Genomic DNA, 19,065 nt, shown 5'->3' with positions numbered 1-19,065 from the left:
AATTTAATAAGGAGCATAGCATCTCTCGTCGAACTGATAACACCTCCTCGTCATACGTAGCTCAATTCACTTACTCACTCAGCATATTAGTTATTCTGTTTGTGTGTGATGCGTCACGACGCTTTCAACGTAACGACTGCGCTGATAATAAAGCCGAGAGGCGTCGCGTCGCGTTCTAGTGGCTTGCTAGTGGCGTCGACGGTGGAATGACTCTATAATTTATTAATTAATTATTAATTAGAGTGCCGCCGCTGCTGTCGAATCACAGGGCTTGCAACAAATTTAAATGAGGAGTTAGAAGCGCGGAGAGGGGTGCATTTCGTTATGCTAATCTGGTTAGTGAGAGTCCTAAGCAGTCCGTGGCGTCTCCAGCTCTACCTATCTCCATAACTATGTTTCGGTGTACTCGTATCTCTCTGCTCTATCACACTCCTGAATCGTACATCTCTTTCTCGCAGGTTCTCAGCTTCAATTTCTATTTCTTCCTCTTCATCACGGCTCTTATTTCCTTCTATCTCAGAAGACAAAAGTCGTGATATTTTTTTAGAACTATAAAAGTTGGAAAGGAATATGAGAATATTCTACAATTTTTTTTTTAATATAGAATTAATTGATTCACCTGATACCTCAAAGTATATATGAATATAATTAAATAATCTTTATTAGTATATCTTCCGTCTAGCCTCAGGAAATATACTTTCCTGAGCCAATATCATTATTCCTCAGTCAGTAAATATACTTCCTTTCTAGAGCCGTAAAATAAATTCGTAATTATTAAAATCATATAAGAATATGGCTTATAATCGAATAGGAAAAATACATACCGTAATATGATTATGAAGCAATTATGTAGTTGGATAGCACAGCTAATAACACTTAGTGCCGGTTGCACAAAAGCCAGTTAACGTTTAATCGTGATTAATTCCACAAGAACCATTCAGTGAAGCCGTCTTCTCAAAAAAGCCTTCTGTAATTGGTTCTCGTGAAATTAACAACGTTTCAAATTTTACCGGCTTTTTTGCAACTGGGCCTTATCTGTTGGACAAGTTAACTGACCGCCAATCAGTTGCTGTGGTACTGGATTATTTTCCCAATTCAGAAATTTTCCCTTCACCAAAAAGTTTCCCCTTTATCAAAAGTCTCATTTACTATCAGAAGAGAATACTAGATTCCTACTTCTTTTCCTATGAGACTGAAAATAACGAAATCTTGATTAGACGTGAAGAAATGTTATAATCCCGCGATAACATGATGAAAAATATGGCAACAATTTCCATTGCAGCATAGAGACAATAGTTATGCTGATGTCTCCTTGCTGAAGCAAAATATTAGACATAAAAGTGAAGATGAGCTAAAAATGCCTATTGTTGAAGTTATTAGTGGAGTTGGATAAATTTTGCTTCATAGGATTACACTCCTTTCACTCCCTCAAGAAAACAGCCGTCTCTCTCAGGAAGAATAGATTTGTCTTAGTTTTTATATGCACATATAATTATTGTGTAGTGTTTTTTTTATATATAAGAACTATCAATTTTTGTTGTTGATTTTCCGTTGCATTTATTTGTGATTGTATCCGCGAATAAATGAATGAATGAATGTGTATATGTATCAGTTGGATTGATTTATTGGAAGGAACAGGAACCATCCAATGTAAAAAAGGAATTTCTCATAAAATTATTTCAATAATACTCATCAAAACTTCTCGAATAAAGTTTGTTGAACATAATTCATTATTCAAAATTTTTTTTCTGTCGCTGAATTGGCACAAGTCTACATTTTCTTCACCTTGCTCAATGGAATCTGCTACCAATCTTTGTATCAAGATTTGTAACTCGTATTCAATAATATCTATAGTTATTTTCAATACGTTAGGTACTATATTTCAAAAAAAATTATTAAATTTTTGCTGTAACTGGTAACTATGAATAATTGATTGGGAGTGGGTCAGTTAGAAATACCGTTTTTCCTCAATATAATTATTTAATCATTATTTGTCTACATTAAGAAGTTTCAATAGTTTTTTCAATTAGCATTTATAAAACAAATAACAAAATGGAATGAGGATATTCACTAACATTCATTTTTCATCGACAAAAATACATTTTTTTCAATTTGAGATCAAAGCCATAAATTAAATCTATTTTTGAAGATTCTCATCCATGCTGGAGTAGAACATTTTCATTATACAGTTCTCATTCTATTACAGTACACATATTTCGTGCTTATTTCAATTTTATACAATTCCATTTCTGCTTTTTTTACACTTTTGATAGTTATGCTCTACATATTGATGCTTGTGTCTAGGCCTTTAAAATTCATCTTTGGATAATCGGAGACAAATAAATTGAACAGATCTTCACTTTATGGAATAATTTACCTACAAGATGTCAATTCCTTCGGAACAAGTTGGAAATATAATTTTTCATTAGAAGAGTTACAGCCATCTTTGGTAAAACATACCGTAGTACATTGCAAATAAAATAATTTTAATGCATTATAAATTATTGCCAGTATTTTCTGAAAATTACATCCATTATATGAGACAAATCCTTGGACAAGGAAATTTTATAAGTTCTTTGGCCAATATAAAAATCATAATCGAACACTCATTCCAATGTTCTATAAAAACCGTATTCAATACATATTTAGTATTCTAATACTTTATTGCTTTTAAAGAACAAGAAAAATTCTAAAGAACTCTTTATTTTTTGAAGAATATAGCAGAAAACATTAATTCCAAAAACTACTATCGAATTAATTACAATAAATAGTAACTACATAAACCTATTGTTCTTCAATTAAACATTTGTATTTTGGTAGTAGTATTTTCTTAATTTTTTGAATAAAAGTTAAGAACCTTCAAATTACAATATCATTTAATCATCAGTAATTAGTATGATTCGGTCACAAGTCTTATTATAACTCCGTAATTTTATATTAATCTAATTGATCAGGAATGACTAATCAAATAATTAAATTATTGCGTAAAACATCTATCAATATACTAGAATGAAAATCTGATTTAAACTCTGGACTAGGCTTTCGCTGACTTTACAATTTATTCCTAAAATGCAATAACTAAGATATCTTTGGTACATAAACATCATCTAATTACAGTAGCTAATTTCTAATTTAAAACATTATTGAACAGACTATTTACATAATTACAATACTGTTTTAATATTTTAGGTAACATCATTTTTTAATTTCTATCGGTATTATTAGAATTATTTATTGTTCAAATTTAGCTTAGCAGCTCAATCTAGAAAGTTTTTACAGGCTATACTGTTGGATTGAGACTGAGGTATTTATTTACATATTTATCGTATATGCAGAAACATTGCTTATTCATATTTTATGTAGAATTATTACAATAGTGCACAGGAGAGGAAAAAGTTCGATCAGAAACTGTTGATTATAAATTCAAGTTGAAAGTACAGTTGCAATACAAATAATGAGTTATTTATGTCACAATTCTGAACTACATGGGCAGTGTGTATAATAAATTCCAGCTTGATGAGCTAAATGTGGACCTTACTTCAGCCACGTTATTCGAAGCTATCAGAATAAAATTGTCGTTCAAGAAAAATTTTCAAATTTGCTCCATCTTTTCAAATTTATGGCTCTTGAAGACAGTCTTCATAAGCAAAATTTTTACTACTTTGACAAAATAGAATGATAAACACAGATATACTTAGATTCAGGTCGAAGTCCCATGCATAGGTTTTCCCAGAAGAAATAAAACAATATTGATAAATTATTTATTTATTCGATACAGACATGGAAAGGCTCACTGACAAATTCCAGTACGAGCCTTAATGACATCTAATAGCATAACAGAACAATAAAACGGGGAAACAAAAGAAAACATCGCACTTAATTAAATAACCACAACGATCCAGTTTAACTAATTTGATCCTTGTAGCCTGTAGATTACTATGATCCTTGTGGACTGGAACCTAGGTGGACGACTGCTGTGTGGAGGCGGGCGGCGGCTGAGAGGCGGCTGGCGGAGGCGGTGGTGGTGGCAGAGAGGCGGGAGGCGGCGTGTCAGCCTTACGTGCTAGAGCGTGCAGCGTGGAGAGAGAGGGCAACTGCAAGTGAAGGGCTGCAGCTGCATGCTGCTGAAAGCTGGCCACTGTGTGTAGACTCTGCAGAAGGGCTGCACTGTGCTCCTGTGCTTTGCGACGCAGCTCAGCAACGCTGCTTGACCGCTGCTCAGCTGTGCCGCCCCCGGCTGCATCCGCCCCCGGCGTCTGCAGGAGGCCCAGTGGTTTCATGGGACAACACGAGCATAGACCCGCGAAACCTGCAACAAAGCCAATGTCATCAATGCCACAATTCAAATCAATTATTATTTAATTATAGATTAATAAATTTATTCATATTTAATCACTTACCTTCTCTTCGAAATCATAAGTGTTTTACTTATATTAGCATACTTTTCTAGTGATTTGAAGTGAACTTTTATGCCCATCCAATCTGAACGTGAACTTGACTAAGTTCATTCAAGGTTTGTTTCTAACTAAAATTCAACTTCTATTTAGTTATCAGGCTATTAGTTTTAATGGCTATTAGCTATTTAGGCACATTCTAGGCTTTTATGAGTTTATTTTGAAAATTTTGCAATCACCAATGTCATTTAGTAAGATTGTAGGAGGTGAGAACGTTCACTATTATGATTCAATTATCGGTTGGTATACAACAAACACGTATTTTCGACTGAACAAAAATCATGAATACTCGTTAAAAATGTCTGCTGAGTTTTGAATAAAGCTTGTTAAAATATAAATTTGTCAAAAAAAATTCGTCGATTTCGCCGGGTATTCGACTAAGTTCATTTTAGAATTATTGTTAATAACTAGATTAATATAATGATGCTATAATTTCATCATTCACGAATATACCACATTGGGCAATTATGTAGCTATTTAATTTTTTTTTCAATTTTTGCAATCACAAATGACGTTTAGTAAGATTGTAGGTGCTAAGAATGTTCACTATTGACCAATCGGCTCCTTAACAAAGAAATTGTACTTTTAACTGAACAATGTTTCTAAATACTCGTTACTAAACTTTGATGGGTTTTAAATGAATCTTTTAAAAATATAAATTTATCAAAAATATTTTGGAGGCGCCGGGTATCGATCCCGGTACCTCTCGCATGCTAAGCGAGCGCTCTACCATCTGAGCTACGCCCCCTGTTAAAAATACTGAAGTTGCTCCAAGAATATACGGTTAAGAAAGCTGAAAATCACCTTTGGTATTTCGCATCTGGCCTAGTTTCTATCAATGCCTAAGCAAACCGCCCGAATAGCAGACAGACCCAGGCAGTTGGTCAGTCAAGGACACCTAACTCTGCTTTCATCTTTCTCGGCTCGCTCTTTCTCACTGCTTCTCTGACAGAAACACTTTTAATCACTTTCTCTCTCTCATCCCGGATAATAATTATTCTTCCATGATATCATTTTATGACCATTAAATTGTTCTACGTACTCATGTATTCTCATATTATTCTATATTGTTGATTATAGTAAACTAAAATCTACGCTAGTAGGCCTATATTCTGTATATTTTACTTCATAAATAAATGAATCTAATAATCCAATCCAACTTAATACGGCATTTATGTTCATGTATATATTTTAAAGCTGAAATTTGCTTAAGTATATAAATTATTTTTGTACCGCTACTTATGATCAAAAATCGAGTGAACTCGCCTATGAATCAGCAACAGCTTAATATATGATTTTTTAACTATTGTGTGAGTTGTAATCTACTATGTTCATCCGAAATTGAGGGAATTGTCTTTTATCAGGGACATTGTGTTATATCAACTTTAATTTATTATTAATAATACAGTAGATTCATCTGCAAGTAGGCCTACATAATGTTATACTGAAGCCTCGTTTGCGCAGTATCTCGGCTAATAGATCCATATTGAAAATTGAGTGGATGAACATAGGGTAGAACATAGAAGTAGCAATGGAGAAAGAAATGGAAGGAGAACAGGAAGTAGAAGAAGTGGAAGAAGAAGAAGAAGAAGAAGAAGGAGGAGAAGAAAATAAGAATAATCAGAAAAAGGATTATAAAAAGAAAAGATAGGAAGGATAGATAGAAGGAAGAATGAGGATAGGCTAGAATACAGAATGAGCAATGAAAAAGAAAGGAAAGAAGAAGGAGTAGATAAAGGATAAAAAGGAGTGGAAGAAGGAAATAAGAGAAGGTGACAAAGAAAGCCATACCTTGGCTGAGGCTAGCGGAAGAGAAGAAAGGATATGATGAGGAGAATGTAAGCGAGAAGCAGTGTAGGAGTGTAGGAGTGTAGGTGTAGTGTGGCGTAAGGCAACGCAATATTCTAATCGTATTGTGCTCTGCGCGGCGCACAAGAGACGCTCGCTTATATTTTGATTATGCCATAAATTGGAGAAGCGTCGCATACTACGACAATGGCTGGGGACGACGTTTGACGCGGCGACGGCGGCGGTTATAAATTCAAATTAGCCGTCGCGACGTCGACTGCTTGCAAGACAAAGGGAGCAGAGAGGGGGGTAGCAGCACAACACCAACTGAGTCTGTACTGCACAGAGGAGCTAAGTTTATTCAATAAATCTCTGGTAAGTTATCCCATTATTACCGGCTACAGTGTTGGAGTGGAGGGGGTAGGGGACCACAGGTGTGTCTTGGCTACTAAGTTGATTCCATCCCTAAACTGATCACGTGGATCTTCTTGTGTAGCTCGCTCCTGTGCGTGTGTGAGAGAGAGAGACAGTGAATACTATAGTATACATCCTTGAGGGGAGGGAGTGAGCACTGAGCAGCACACGGGTGTAGAAGACAACACTGCATTAATTTAATATGTGGCACACGAGAGTCCATCTTCTTCGCTTAATTCATTGTGAAATACGCATTACTTCTTCCCCTCACCAAAGTCCCTACCCTTAACACTCCACCATCATTTGCAAGACAATAGGAAAATTCAATGATGAGCTCTGTTGATGGGACTGGGACAAAATGAAATATATTCGCGTTGGCTGCTATGTGGACACATTAGTAAGTTGTCACACGATGTGAGGTAATTAATTATTTTAACTACCATTTGCTGGTTGGCCAGCTACTCTTCAGTGGATGAACGTTGGTAATATTATTCTCTTCTCACACCCTTCCTTCGATAAAGGATGGAGTGGATTTATTACTCTTCCACCTCGTTTTAAGTGAATTTTGGATTCGCATAACTGTACGGAAATGAAATAAGGATGAATTGGACTTGGTGGAGGGACTCTTTCAAATTCTTAGCATGCTTAAAATAAATTCAGAATCGGAAAATCAACTATTTATTTGGAAAATGTAGATTTGAATAGAGAAATGAAATTACCAACCCAATAATACAATGACTCAAGTTAATTTGTGAACTTAATGTGATCGATAGAAAGATTTATTATTTGTTTAATACTAAACTTAGCATTTCACATTTCTTAACATTTATTGCTAAAAGCTTTATGGATACATTAAACATTCATATCGAAGCCTGTAAGCAAACAAATATCATCCTGACCTTGCGAGGGCTCCGAAGTTGATAAATGATTATTTCTTTATTTTCATATGCAAGACGGTAAGTAAAATGAAGTAGAGAGTATGGTTCTGTAAATCTACAGATTAGTTGAATATATCCAGATATTCTATATTAATAAAGAATCCCTAACATGTTTTATGTTGCGTCGTCACTCTAGCTAAAAATCTATGAGAATCCCCGATATAAGCAACTCTATATTGAAAGAAGAATATGTTATAAAATGTATAGTGGAATTAAACCAACCTTTTAAAGATGGAAACAACGGTGGTGGAAATTGAGGCGGGAAGAATAGAGGGGGATGACTTCGGGGATTTGTGGTGTCCCCCACCCCAACACCCACTGGCCTGAAGCTGGCTCTGAAACATAAAACAAAAATACATTATTTGGATATTAAACATAATTAGTTATTCAGCTTTCATACAGGCAATGTGGAGAATCAGAGATAAAGGAAAGAGAATCTTCCCAGTTTTATTCCAATAATTATACCATGAACTAGTTTCTTGTAATATTTCTAATATTTTCTGTAATTAATGTAGTAGTTTTAGTTTTTTTGGAAATAAACATTTATTCATTTATTATTTCATTTAAACTATCCACTATTGGACCAAGATTCCATTCTATCGTAATATTGGTATGAAAACATTTTTTGATGACACTGTTATTTCTCTCTTATTGTCATGAATTGTGAACCGAAATATTGGGCAAGTGAGCTCACTTTGATCTTATCACCAAATTGAAAAAAAATCAATAAATCAGAAGCAATAAGCAGGTAGAACCTTTAAATAGCTCTATGCATTCCAATTATCATTTTTCAAGTATTTCATCTCATCGCTAGAACAAATAATAGCGGTTCTAGAATCTTGAAGAACCTCAAAGTCGGATTTGGAATAATTTAATGAATGTACTCATCAACACCGATACTAAATGAATGGAACAAGAAAACTGACATGAGAGAAAACTAAGTGACCTGATCCAGTATTTTCTAAACCAGCAAACTCAGCTTCTCTTTAGCAATTGAATGTCAGTTGAAAATTCACTGACTAGGAATGTAATCTCAGCAATAAATGCAAATTAAACAAATTTAGCAGTTTCATGAATTGATGTTAGTAGTAAGAATGTTGTAAACGTTATCTCCTTAGTAGAATCAATTGAATTTTATGTTATTTACATTGCAGTAATTTCCAATCAAATTTCGCTCGAATTTTAAATCTTGAATCAGCTTTATAGAAACCTCATTTTCCTCGTTCGAAATCCATATTATAAAGACTCGTAACACGCGAATGTTTTCCACGTAAAGCGAGCATTGAGCGAATAGAACGGCGGCGATGTTTTTCCCGATATTTTTCCTCAGGCTTCTATCGCATTTTCCCCCTTCCACTTCCACCCTCCCATGCAGAGCTCGCTTCTCTTTCTCAAATCACATTCTATTTTTCTTATTTTCGTCGGCAATGTAATATTGAAAACGAGTAAGTAGCAAAGAGGTTTAGAACGACTGTAAATAGTTGATGAAAAGAAGGCGCAGCAGACACTCACACACTGACAAGCGCGGGAGGAGGAGAGGAGAATTGAATTGAATAATGCTGTAGAGAAAAGAGTGGATCTGAGCGTCGCTAGCGTCATGTCGCGTCGCATCGTCGTGTCTCCAGGGCTCTCTCTGCGCGCTTGGAAAGTGGCATTATGTAAACCATTTTAAAAGATTTCATTTTTCTGCTTGTACCGTGAGATGAAAGACGGCCGGGGGTGCGAGGGCTGGGAGAAGGAGAAGAAGTAGAAAAGAAAGCTCCTTCCAAAAGAAGCCAGCCGTATACGTGTGTTTGAATTTGAGGAGGGGAAGGTGCCATGAACATTTCACGTCTTTCCTTGTGTCCCTCCTCAATCTTCCTCACCACTCCTTCTTCTCCTCACTCTAGCATCATCAAGCCCTTACCCCTCACCTTCTTTACTTACTTACTTACCTCTTTTCGAAACGAATACAAGATCTGTGCACGCTTGTCAGAGTCCGTTCATCTCACCAAGGATTTGGGCCACTCCAAATGCAATTCCAGGTCTCTCACTCCCATCCCTATATCACCCCCGCTCCACCCCTTTTGCGCCTTCTAACAAGTCCCTCATCTTGTTGTTGGCTGCTTTCCATTTTATTTACTCTGCACTCACTCACTGCCGACTAGAAAAGTCAATGCGCATATTTTCCAAACAATGTGAGACTATTGTGAACGGAAACACAAGTTTCTATTCTGGCCGTTGTGTTTTCAAACATAAGCGGTAAAAAATTTCTAAATTAATGTGTTAATAGTGGAATTTATTTCATTAGTGATTTATATGTTTATTATAAATTTTAATGGATATATCATGAGATGATGCCGACATGAGAACTATAAAACAATGCGGCTAGCTTCATAACCTGAATATTAGTAGGCCTGTTGTAGGTATTGTAGTAAACCTACAAGTTTGAGAGATCAATCCGAACGGAATCAGCTATTTATCATCATCGCCGGCTCTAACCACCAGCAGCTCGTCATAGTGTTGAAATATGGTATAAACTTTGATAGATGCTAAAAAAGTAATCTGGCCTTAATGTCACCCCTGAAAAAACCTCAGAAAATACTGTATGAGATCTAGATAGAACTCTCATTTGGATTTCATCGAATTAATCAAATTCATGTACTTAATCAATGTTGTATTTTTGGGAAAACAATTCAGTGAGCTCGGGGAAAGGTCACTGAAGCTACATAGAAAATATGAGTTTTTTCAATGCAGCAAAAACTATTTTCTCCAATTCTCCTAAAATCTCAAACTGATCCGACCAATATGGTTAGTTGATTTCCTGAAATGTTAACAATCTGAAATGTTAATTTGTAATCCGTACAAATGAAATGTTAGTCCAGAATGCCTTGGCTACAACCTACAAGATCAATCATACTATAAAAATTGGTGGGCCTCTGTTTTTATCATTATTTGCTGCCAATATTGAAAGTTATTACTGTAATGCGGTAGACGCGCCAAGCAGTTTTTCTTGTTTATGAGTTAATAATCGGATAAAGCGATAGGTGCATTACAAGCTCATCAAAAATTAACAAGATTCTTAAAGTGAATAATTCAGATGACAGTGTTTCCTCCCTCCTCTCCTCACCACTCATCAACGACAACCCCTCACACCTTCCTATAAAAATAACAACAAAACTTGCCACAGAGGATTTTTTTTCTTCGCTTTCTCAGTTTTCCTTCCCCCTCCTCTCATCCACCACCTTCGCTTCGCTTTGGTTATAAAAGCAACGTAATTAAATTGCTAAGACATGAACTCTCATCCTACACTTGTGCTGTGCTCTCCTCTGCTCCTTCTCTTTATTTTTCTTTCCGCCTTCCTATATTCAACAACTATTGCATAAATTCATTTTTCTATTGAAGTTTTCAGAGTTTCAGTTCTGTAACGACAGTGCAACAGTTCCCAAAACACAATTACGCTCGTTTTTAGCGTTTGACTGATTAAATAAACTACAATTTAAACTGAGTCAATCATATTACAAAAATATAATTTTCTTATTTTGTGTACGTTAATTCTGTCAAAATATTACTGCCGATCCACTCTCCATGGAAAATGAATTCGAGAATATATTATTATCTACCTATGGGTAGATATAATCGTTCTCATAATTTTCATATAGGTAGGCCAATGAGCAATAGTGATATTTTCTATCAAGTTGAAGAGCATGTACTAGCGTGAGAAGCAAATTAATAAAAAATGTGATGATAAGAATTGAAGCAAAAAATATATGAAAATCATATTACTTTTTGGTGTACTTGAGCAATAATATTGATGGTTGATAATGCCTTGATGAATCATTTAAAATTGAAATCTCTGCTACAGGAATGGATTTATCTTATCATCTCTTATTTCAGTCGTTAATATGACGTGATACTTGCAAAACAATTACTAATCTACAATCACCCTTTTCCTCAATCAGAGGTATATTTGAGCCTGTAGCAATGGCGATTCCCCGAAAAGGGTGTACCAACATTGTGAGGGTGGCTGGCAGAGCGGTAAAGGGAAAAGGCTTAAGTCCCATCCCTATTAGGAGGGAGACTAGTTGGAAAGGGAGACAAGTACTGCAGTAGCACAGGAAGAACTTAGGCCCGCGTATAGAATTACGTCCCGTCGTATATGAGGCTAAGCACGGCTAACATGGTTCGTCACGAATCTGTTGTGAATCGCGTGTAACTTATGTCTCTCAAATCTTCTTTCCTCCTCCTCCTCCTCCGCCTCCTCTTCGGGTGGTCCACTTCCACTTGAATCATCAACCGCAATCATGGTTGTCCTATTCCCCCCTCCGCCATCTCCCGTTACCTTCCCAACTTCCGCCACTCTACACTCACTTCCTTCTTACTTAAATCCTCCTCCCTTCTTCACTCTCCTCCTCAGTCGCCATTATTTTGTTCTTCTCCCTCCTCACCTATATTCTCCTGCTTTTCCACTTGTCTTCCTTCCAACCGCTGTGAATCTGGTTGTTGTTTCCGTGCAAAAGGGAAGTGGCTTTTCTCCACTGGATTTCCACGGCCATTTAACAACCAGCCTGCGCTGGTCACACGGTTAAACGAATGAATTTTTCAAACGCACCGCTGGGCTCATATGTACCTGCCCCAGCTCCTTCATTACGTTCCACCATGGCTTGGATTTACCAAGTACTTTCAGGAGCTCTGCTAACAATCTTGGATTCACCCTACATTGGATATTTTACTAATGGATCTTTCATTTCTCTATGAAGCAATAGCAGTTCAACTTATTCGAATTTATTTTTTCTAGTATCAGAAATTTAGAATCATCCAAAAAAAATTTTCGTAAACAATTATTGAACTGATCCTTCTTCTTCTATCATTGTCGTCTGCTCCATACTACTTTTTAATCTTAATATGCACAGACCAATTTCAAACAATTGTGTATAGAGTATTCTTGTTTTAATTCACAATTGATAAAATTGGAGCTAGTTTTGGAAATCATCAGATAATGGCCACGTGGCTGCAACCATCCAGGAAGTCGATTCTGAATCATTATTACATCTTCATCTACAGCATCTTGTAACCAACTTCGTTAAATCCGATAGCGTGCTACCTTGAATTTACAGCTCACATACACATTACGCGTTGATCCTCTTTGGCAAGTTGTTCAGCAGCGCACCAACTTAATAAAATAATACGTTTCAGGTGAAAGCCACGCGCGGCTGATGAGAGATTAGCTACTGCTGCTGCTGTTGCTGTTGCTGCTGCTGCTGCTGCTGCTAGCTGCTCCTTGCGACGCCTTTGCCGCGATGCAGATTTAGAAACCACAGACTTGTTAAGTCGATCGCTGCTCAACACTTTGAGCGGCTGGATTCGATATTATAAGCGAGCGAAACTTGCATCTTACCTATCAGACGGAATATTTTAAACCCATGTACGTGTGTGTTGCAGCGAGAGAGAAGTAGATATAACATCGATTGAGTGGAAGGGAGGTAGAAAATAACCGCCATATTGGAAATGCTGATGACTTATATCGGCCGCGTTGTATTAGATTTATTAATTCATTAATGCTGGTTGAAGAGACTGTGTATATACCTCTCACTAATCCCAGCCTGTGGCTTTTCTCTTGCAGCAGCTTCTAATTAATTGCTAGGTACTTCCACGTTAAGGTAACATGCTTCCAGTTTCGAGTTTTGGGTGTGCGTGGGTAGAGGTGAGTGTAGTGACTCAAACATGCCTTACTATAATACCAGATTATTGGAAAAGTTTGGTTGAAGTTATCAGCTAGGCCAATAATGGTCTGCTACAATATTCATATAATAATATTGATAATGTAGAACAGTTGAAAATAAACGTTGTTAGTGTTGTCACGTTATTTCTTTCAATAACGGGTTGCCCTGCTTGGCTGCAGTCGATAGAGCATGAGTAATAAATTATATAACCCTTGTGGTGGTTCTTAGAATATAAATTATACCAAATTCTTATTATCTAATCTTTCACTTGTTGCTATCGCACCCGGCGATAATAGAGCAGATGTTTGCTCGAGACCTATAAAATCCTTTCATTTAGCGATTTTGCTTGCTTATCAAATTTAATTTATTACCGTGTTCATTTTTTTCGCACAGTAAGCTGGAAATTTATTTTCCTATTACATCAATAACGTCAATTCTAAATTATTAATCAAGAGTACATCAAATTGATGATTGTAACTGTGTGATTGAAATAGAATTTCCGGCCGTGTTGGTCTACTGGTCTGGGGAGTTTGATCGCCCTTGCGTTTGATCGCCCTTGATCTTATATCGTCCTATGTTCTTGATTGATCATCTTATCACTTTACGTGCACACTTTCCATTACCCACGCACAGGCAGAGCTTGTGGGCATCATTAGTAATACAAAAGAAAAGAAAAATATTTACCTAATATTGCTATTCAACAGCATAGAAAAACAATCTTGAGTTTGTATAAGTTTTCTCTGTCAACAGTCTAGCTAGTAGCCCAGATTATATTCTCCTGCTTTGAATATGACGACTCATCAATCTTACAATTATCATTAGTAATAGATAAAACATGATTTCATTTTCATCATTCGATTCAGTCATAGTAGTGATAGTAGTTGATCATTAATCAATGATAGTATAGTTGATCAATATTGATCTAAATCTAAACAATAGCCAAAATCTGAATAATGAACTTCAATCTATAGTTCTGAGAACTCAATTTCATTATCTGGAATAATGAAAAATTTAATAATATTAATTTATTAATATTATTATTAATCAGTTTTCAGCTGTGAATAACAAATAGTGAGTAGGTTTTTGATTTTGTATTCAAATTTTTTAAATAAGTGCAATATTTCTAAAGTTTTTAATTTATTGTGATACATTCTGTAATTTATTTAGAGTATAAAATCAACCTTCAAAATTCAAAATTTTAAATCATCATTCTTGGACCGAAAATCAAATGACGAAGCAGTGTGTGATTACATAACCTTATCTTTTGGACAACATTAACATTTTATCAAAATTCTTGGAGAGAAATAGTACAGGCTCAGCCTAGTTTTTCCTCCAATGTCATAATTGTATTATGATTATAGTATTTTATACAATAAATGAATAAAAAAAAATTACCATTGAAAAATACAAAAATGAAGAGATACAATCATAAACTGCAATAAATGAATCAAGTGAAATCGAACGATTTGAAAATCCAATATGGAGACAATCGAAAAATACAAAATGGAAAGATACAAGCATAAACTGCAATAAACGAATCAAGTGAACTCAGAACGATTTGAAAATCCAGAATTGAGACAAATTTACCTGCGCTGTATGGTCCTAGAACATTTAGGCTACCTAACAAATTTAGAGATATTTTCAAAATTAAATTGATAAATCCTATAAATTTTAGTTCACTTCAATCAACTCAATCAAGAGATCATTAGCCCAATATACAATCTGTAAACCATTCCCTCTTCCAGACAACTATATTTAGACGTACAATGTTTGAAGAGCTGTAGTGTCACTAATGATCAATTAGTGGAATTTAATTGGGCCGAATGTGTTCTCACTTGACCCTCCTCCATTGAATACGGCACCGATAAATTGATAATTGTAGTTGAAATGGCATTGTCTCTGATGGCATCATCATCCTTGTCGTCCTCTGTCGTCACAATCACTTGAGACAACTACTAATTGATTGAATCAACGAAAATAATGGGTGGACTAGTTATCAACTCATATTTTCCTGTTCATTCAAATAAGGAACTAGAAAACTCTAAAAACAATCAATCGTATTGAATGAGATTGACAATAAGGTCTTGAAACTGCACTGATTGTTTGCTCTAGAAACTGATCTGTTCACGGATGGAAATTAAATTATCATCAAACGCAAAACGTGCATTTGTATTTTATATTCTATGCATTCAATAATATTGTATAACAACTGATTATAATAAGATGGATTTTATTGAAGGGGCTGAATTGATCTCGTTGAATAACGCATGTTCTTGCAATACTATACATTTACAGTAGTCTAATGTTTAAGGCTGTGCAAAGGCTAAAAATAAACTTTCTACTCGTGATATTTTTCAAAGTTTTTTGATTTGTATATAATCAAGCTATCAAAATGAAAAAGGTTTCTTAGGAAAAATTTTTTTTTCTGATCATTACTTTTTGAGATATGAGCGCCTAAAGATTAAATTTTTGGGACAGATCATTTCAAATTCGGTAAGAGATAAATCCATGAGATTTAGAGGATAGATTCTTCATGGAATTGTTGTCTAGTAAAACAAAAATTTTCTGAAAAAAAATTTTTAAGATAGTTATTCAATTTACTAAAAATAACATTTAGTTGAGTTATTTTTGGTAAATTGAATAACTTTTTCTTAAATTGATATTTTCAGAAAATTTTTGTTTTAATAGATCAACAGTACCATGAAGAATCCATCCTCTGAATCTCATGGATTTATATCTTACCGAATTTGAAATGTTCTGACCCAAAAATTCAAACTTCAGGCGCTCATATCTCAAAAAGTAATGATCGAAAAAAAATGTTTCCCCGAGAAAACTCTTTCATTTTGATAGCTTGATTATATACAAATCGAAAAACTTGGAAAATATCATGAGTAGAAAGTTTATTTTTAGCCTTTGCACAGCCTTAATTCTTACAACTAGGACAAAATTGTGGAGTAGGATTTCTTGAGATATGAATTTCAACCTCGTATTTCAATACCCATTTTTCATCTTTGATGCTAAGAATATCAATAGTGTAATTATGATATTAGATTATTATATTTGAATATAAGTCTTAGAAAATCAATGAATATCAAGAATTGAGTATATCCATTGTATGATGAAATTGCCTATTATTGTGACTGATGGTATTAACTAGCTGAAACCATTGACAAGAGATTTGACAAATCATACAGAACATAATTATTATATGAAATATTTACAGAACATAAATATTTTTTTCTGTTTCAACATTCATTTTGCTTTATGTATTATGTGGTGAATCTGTGTCACTAAATGATCTGAAAGTATCTGATTGATATAATTCATCGTTCATCAACTCACGGAATTTTAATTGCTAAACATGATTATCAAATGAAGTAGGCCTACGCATTTCCCGTATCCTCCATACATAAAAATTTAATATTTAATTTAATCTTAGTCAATTTATAAGATTCCAGCCAATGTACCTAGGATGTATTCTAGGTTCCTTGATTGCAGCTGTCAACCTCTATCAACGATTATCAGTTTTATTTAAAAGTTATGGCACAAGCCTCGCACAATAATTATTATAAAATCCCATTTCTGAGGAGAGAGGAAATTCAGTAGCTGTCTGATTAATTTGAATGTTCTAACATATAATGTCAGTATCATTAGTATCTCCAACCCCTGAAAACTCAATTCAATTCATCCATACTCTTTGGCACAACAGTAAATTTTATCCAAAACTCGCTGGCTCATGCGGTCCATATACACTTCTGTCTCCAATTTTCACTTTATTCCGAATTGTGTCTTGCTTAGAGGGCTCAGAAAATTAGCAACCTTCCCAAAGTCCAAACTATGTAATCAAATCAACACCGAATCTATTTGTATTGTAAGCTAGCTAAATTGCTTGGACTTCGAGATGAGAAGCTTCCCCTTCTCCCCAGCAATGGTTCATTTCGTAAACAAGATCTCCGTTTTGACTACTCTCACAGAGAAAGATGGAAAGAGGATAATAGTGAGAGAGGTAGAGTGAAATAGTGATAAGGAAGAGGAGAGGGTTAGTGGAAAGACGTCGCCACCAGATGGAGTTAGTGGAGCATACTCAATTTACACTTTACTTATTAATAACAAGTTTGGACGCTTCAGGCAGTAACAGCCTATGAGACGAGTTAGTTTGTGTGGTAGGGGGTGGGGAGGTTTCTGAGTGAGTGAGGATGCCTTTCTGAGAAAGGATTGGATGGACGAGCTGGAATGGAGAAGTAGCTGGATGTCCAAGAGTACTCCTGTGTTGAGGGCCCAGTTTGGGGGAGGGGAGTGTCCAGGCTGCAAGCCTTCATCCCTTGGGCGGCTCTGTTCCTTTATCCCTATTAATAAACTAATTGTCTTACAAGACGCTGGCTAACAGCGTTACTCTGCTAATTGCTTCACCTACCCTTCATCTTGCTTGTTGGTCTCCTTCCCACCCTCTTCTTCATTCAACTTTCTATTCTTCTCCCTCCCCAACATCCTCCTTGTCCTTCAACATATTCTTTCTTTGGCTTCTTGTAGAAGCATTCTTTTCATTTATTTTTCTCGTTTCTTTTTCTTCTCTTGTTCACCCAAACAAGCACTTATGGTAACAACTTCTTCATCATATCATCCTCTCTTGAATCCATATGTCTTTCTTTATTCTAATTAACAATAAAATGTGCTCTAATAAATTTGAAGAGATGATTGATTATCATTATTGTTGATCGAATATAAAATTCTCACTAATGGCTGAACATTGTGCAACTGTTCTTAATCTTTCTAAATTCAAAATTTATTGTTTGTTCAGAAAATTAGAAAATTGGACACAAATTTAGATTATTGGATAAAACATAACCTACATTCCGGATGTGAATCGAAATTCGGGGCTAGAACAGTTTTGAGCATCGCCTGTTGATCCTCCAATTATTATTTCATGAATAAATGTGTATCAATAAATGAACTATAAACTGTTTGTTCTGTTTTTAGAATTGCATTCAATTTTGTTCATTCCTATTGTGTGTTTTGAACACTTTCCAATGTTTGGAATTTACAGTGGGGTTAGTTCCTAGCGGTATAGAGTAAGAGAGAATGAAATTACAGGAGAAAAATCTACCTAGTTATGCTTGAAAGTACATAACTCTGGAAAAGTCAGCTCTTATTCATCTTGACATGCATGCTCGGCATGACATGAAGGAAGTTTTGCAAGAAATACGCAAGAGACGTCTGTAGAAAAAATTGTTCGTTCATTTTTAAAAACTTAATCTCGGTAATTCACCGAGTTTTCTGCATAGTGATGAGGGTGCTTGACAGTGAGTGAAGGAAGTAGCAACCAACTACAAACTCCAGAAAACCTGGAGTCTTCTTATTCCAAAGATTCCACCAGCTTCTCCATACTTGTTCAATTTACAAAGAAGCCTCAATCTCTCTATCATATTATTTTTCTTCCTCTCACTCTTTTTCGGTTTGGAGCTCAATTCATCGCAATCTTCACTTGAAGATGAGTAGATCACGTCTCATTTTCAAACGATAACAAAATAACAAAAATGCAGAATAATAAATGAGTTGTATGATAATTTTTCTATGATTTCAAACCTATCTAAATTTGAAATTAATTGTTCAATTTTTATTTCTTATTTCAAGATTAATGATTTAATGTGAAAAATAATATGGACATAACCATAGAGAAACAATAGCGTAAGTAGATATCCCATGGTATAGGGAGCTTATGTCGTAACTTTTAGTGTTATCTCAAGCCGATAGTCCACATAGTTATTTCCC

At 35.2% G+C, this 19,065-nt stretch overlaps 1 protein-coding gene and 1 non-coding gene across 2 annotated transcripts in view; both read right to left on the bottom strand.

The window, feature by feature from the left end:
• Positions 1 to 2,253: 2,253 nt before the first annotated feature.
• Positions 2,254 to 19,065, bottom strand: part of LOC111058617 (retinal homeobox protein Rx) — an 80,149-nt gene continuing 63,337 nt past the window's right edge. The window contains exons 8-9 of the mRNA XM_039442489.1: positions 7,817 to 7,929; positions 2,254 to 4,309 (exon numbers count right to left, since the gene is read on the bottom strand). Of these exons, the coding sequence (XP_039298423.1) occupies positions 3,960 to 4,309; positions 7,817 to 7,929 (463 nt within the window). The 3' untranslated portion in view covers positions 2,254 to 3,959. The remainder of the gene's footprint in view (positions 4,310 to 7,816; positions 7,930 to 19,065) is intronic.
• Positions 5,130 to 5,202, bottom strand: Trnaa-agc. Its single transcript has one exon. It is a non-coding gene; the product is annotated as a tRNA-Ala (tRNA).

The sequence above is a fragment of the Nilaparvata lugens genome, chromosome 1 (assembly GCF_014356525.2).
Source record: "Nilaparvata lugens isolate BPH chromosome 1, ASM1435652v1, whole genome shotgun sequence".
NCBI classification, from domain to species: Eukaryota; Metazoa; Arthropoda; class Insecta; order Hemiptera; family Delphacidae; genus Nilaparvata; species Nilaparvata lugens.
This window is presented reverse-complemented; position numbering and strand designations above follow the sequence as displayed.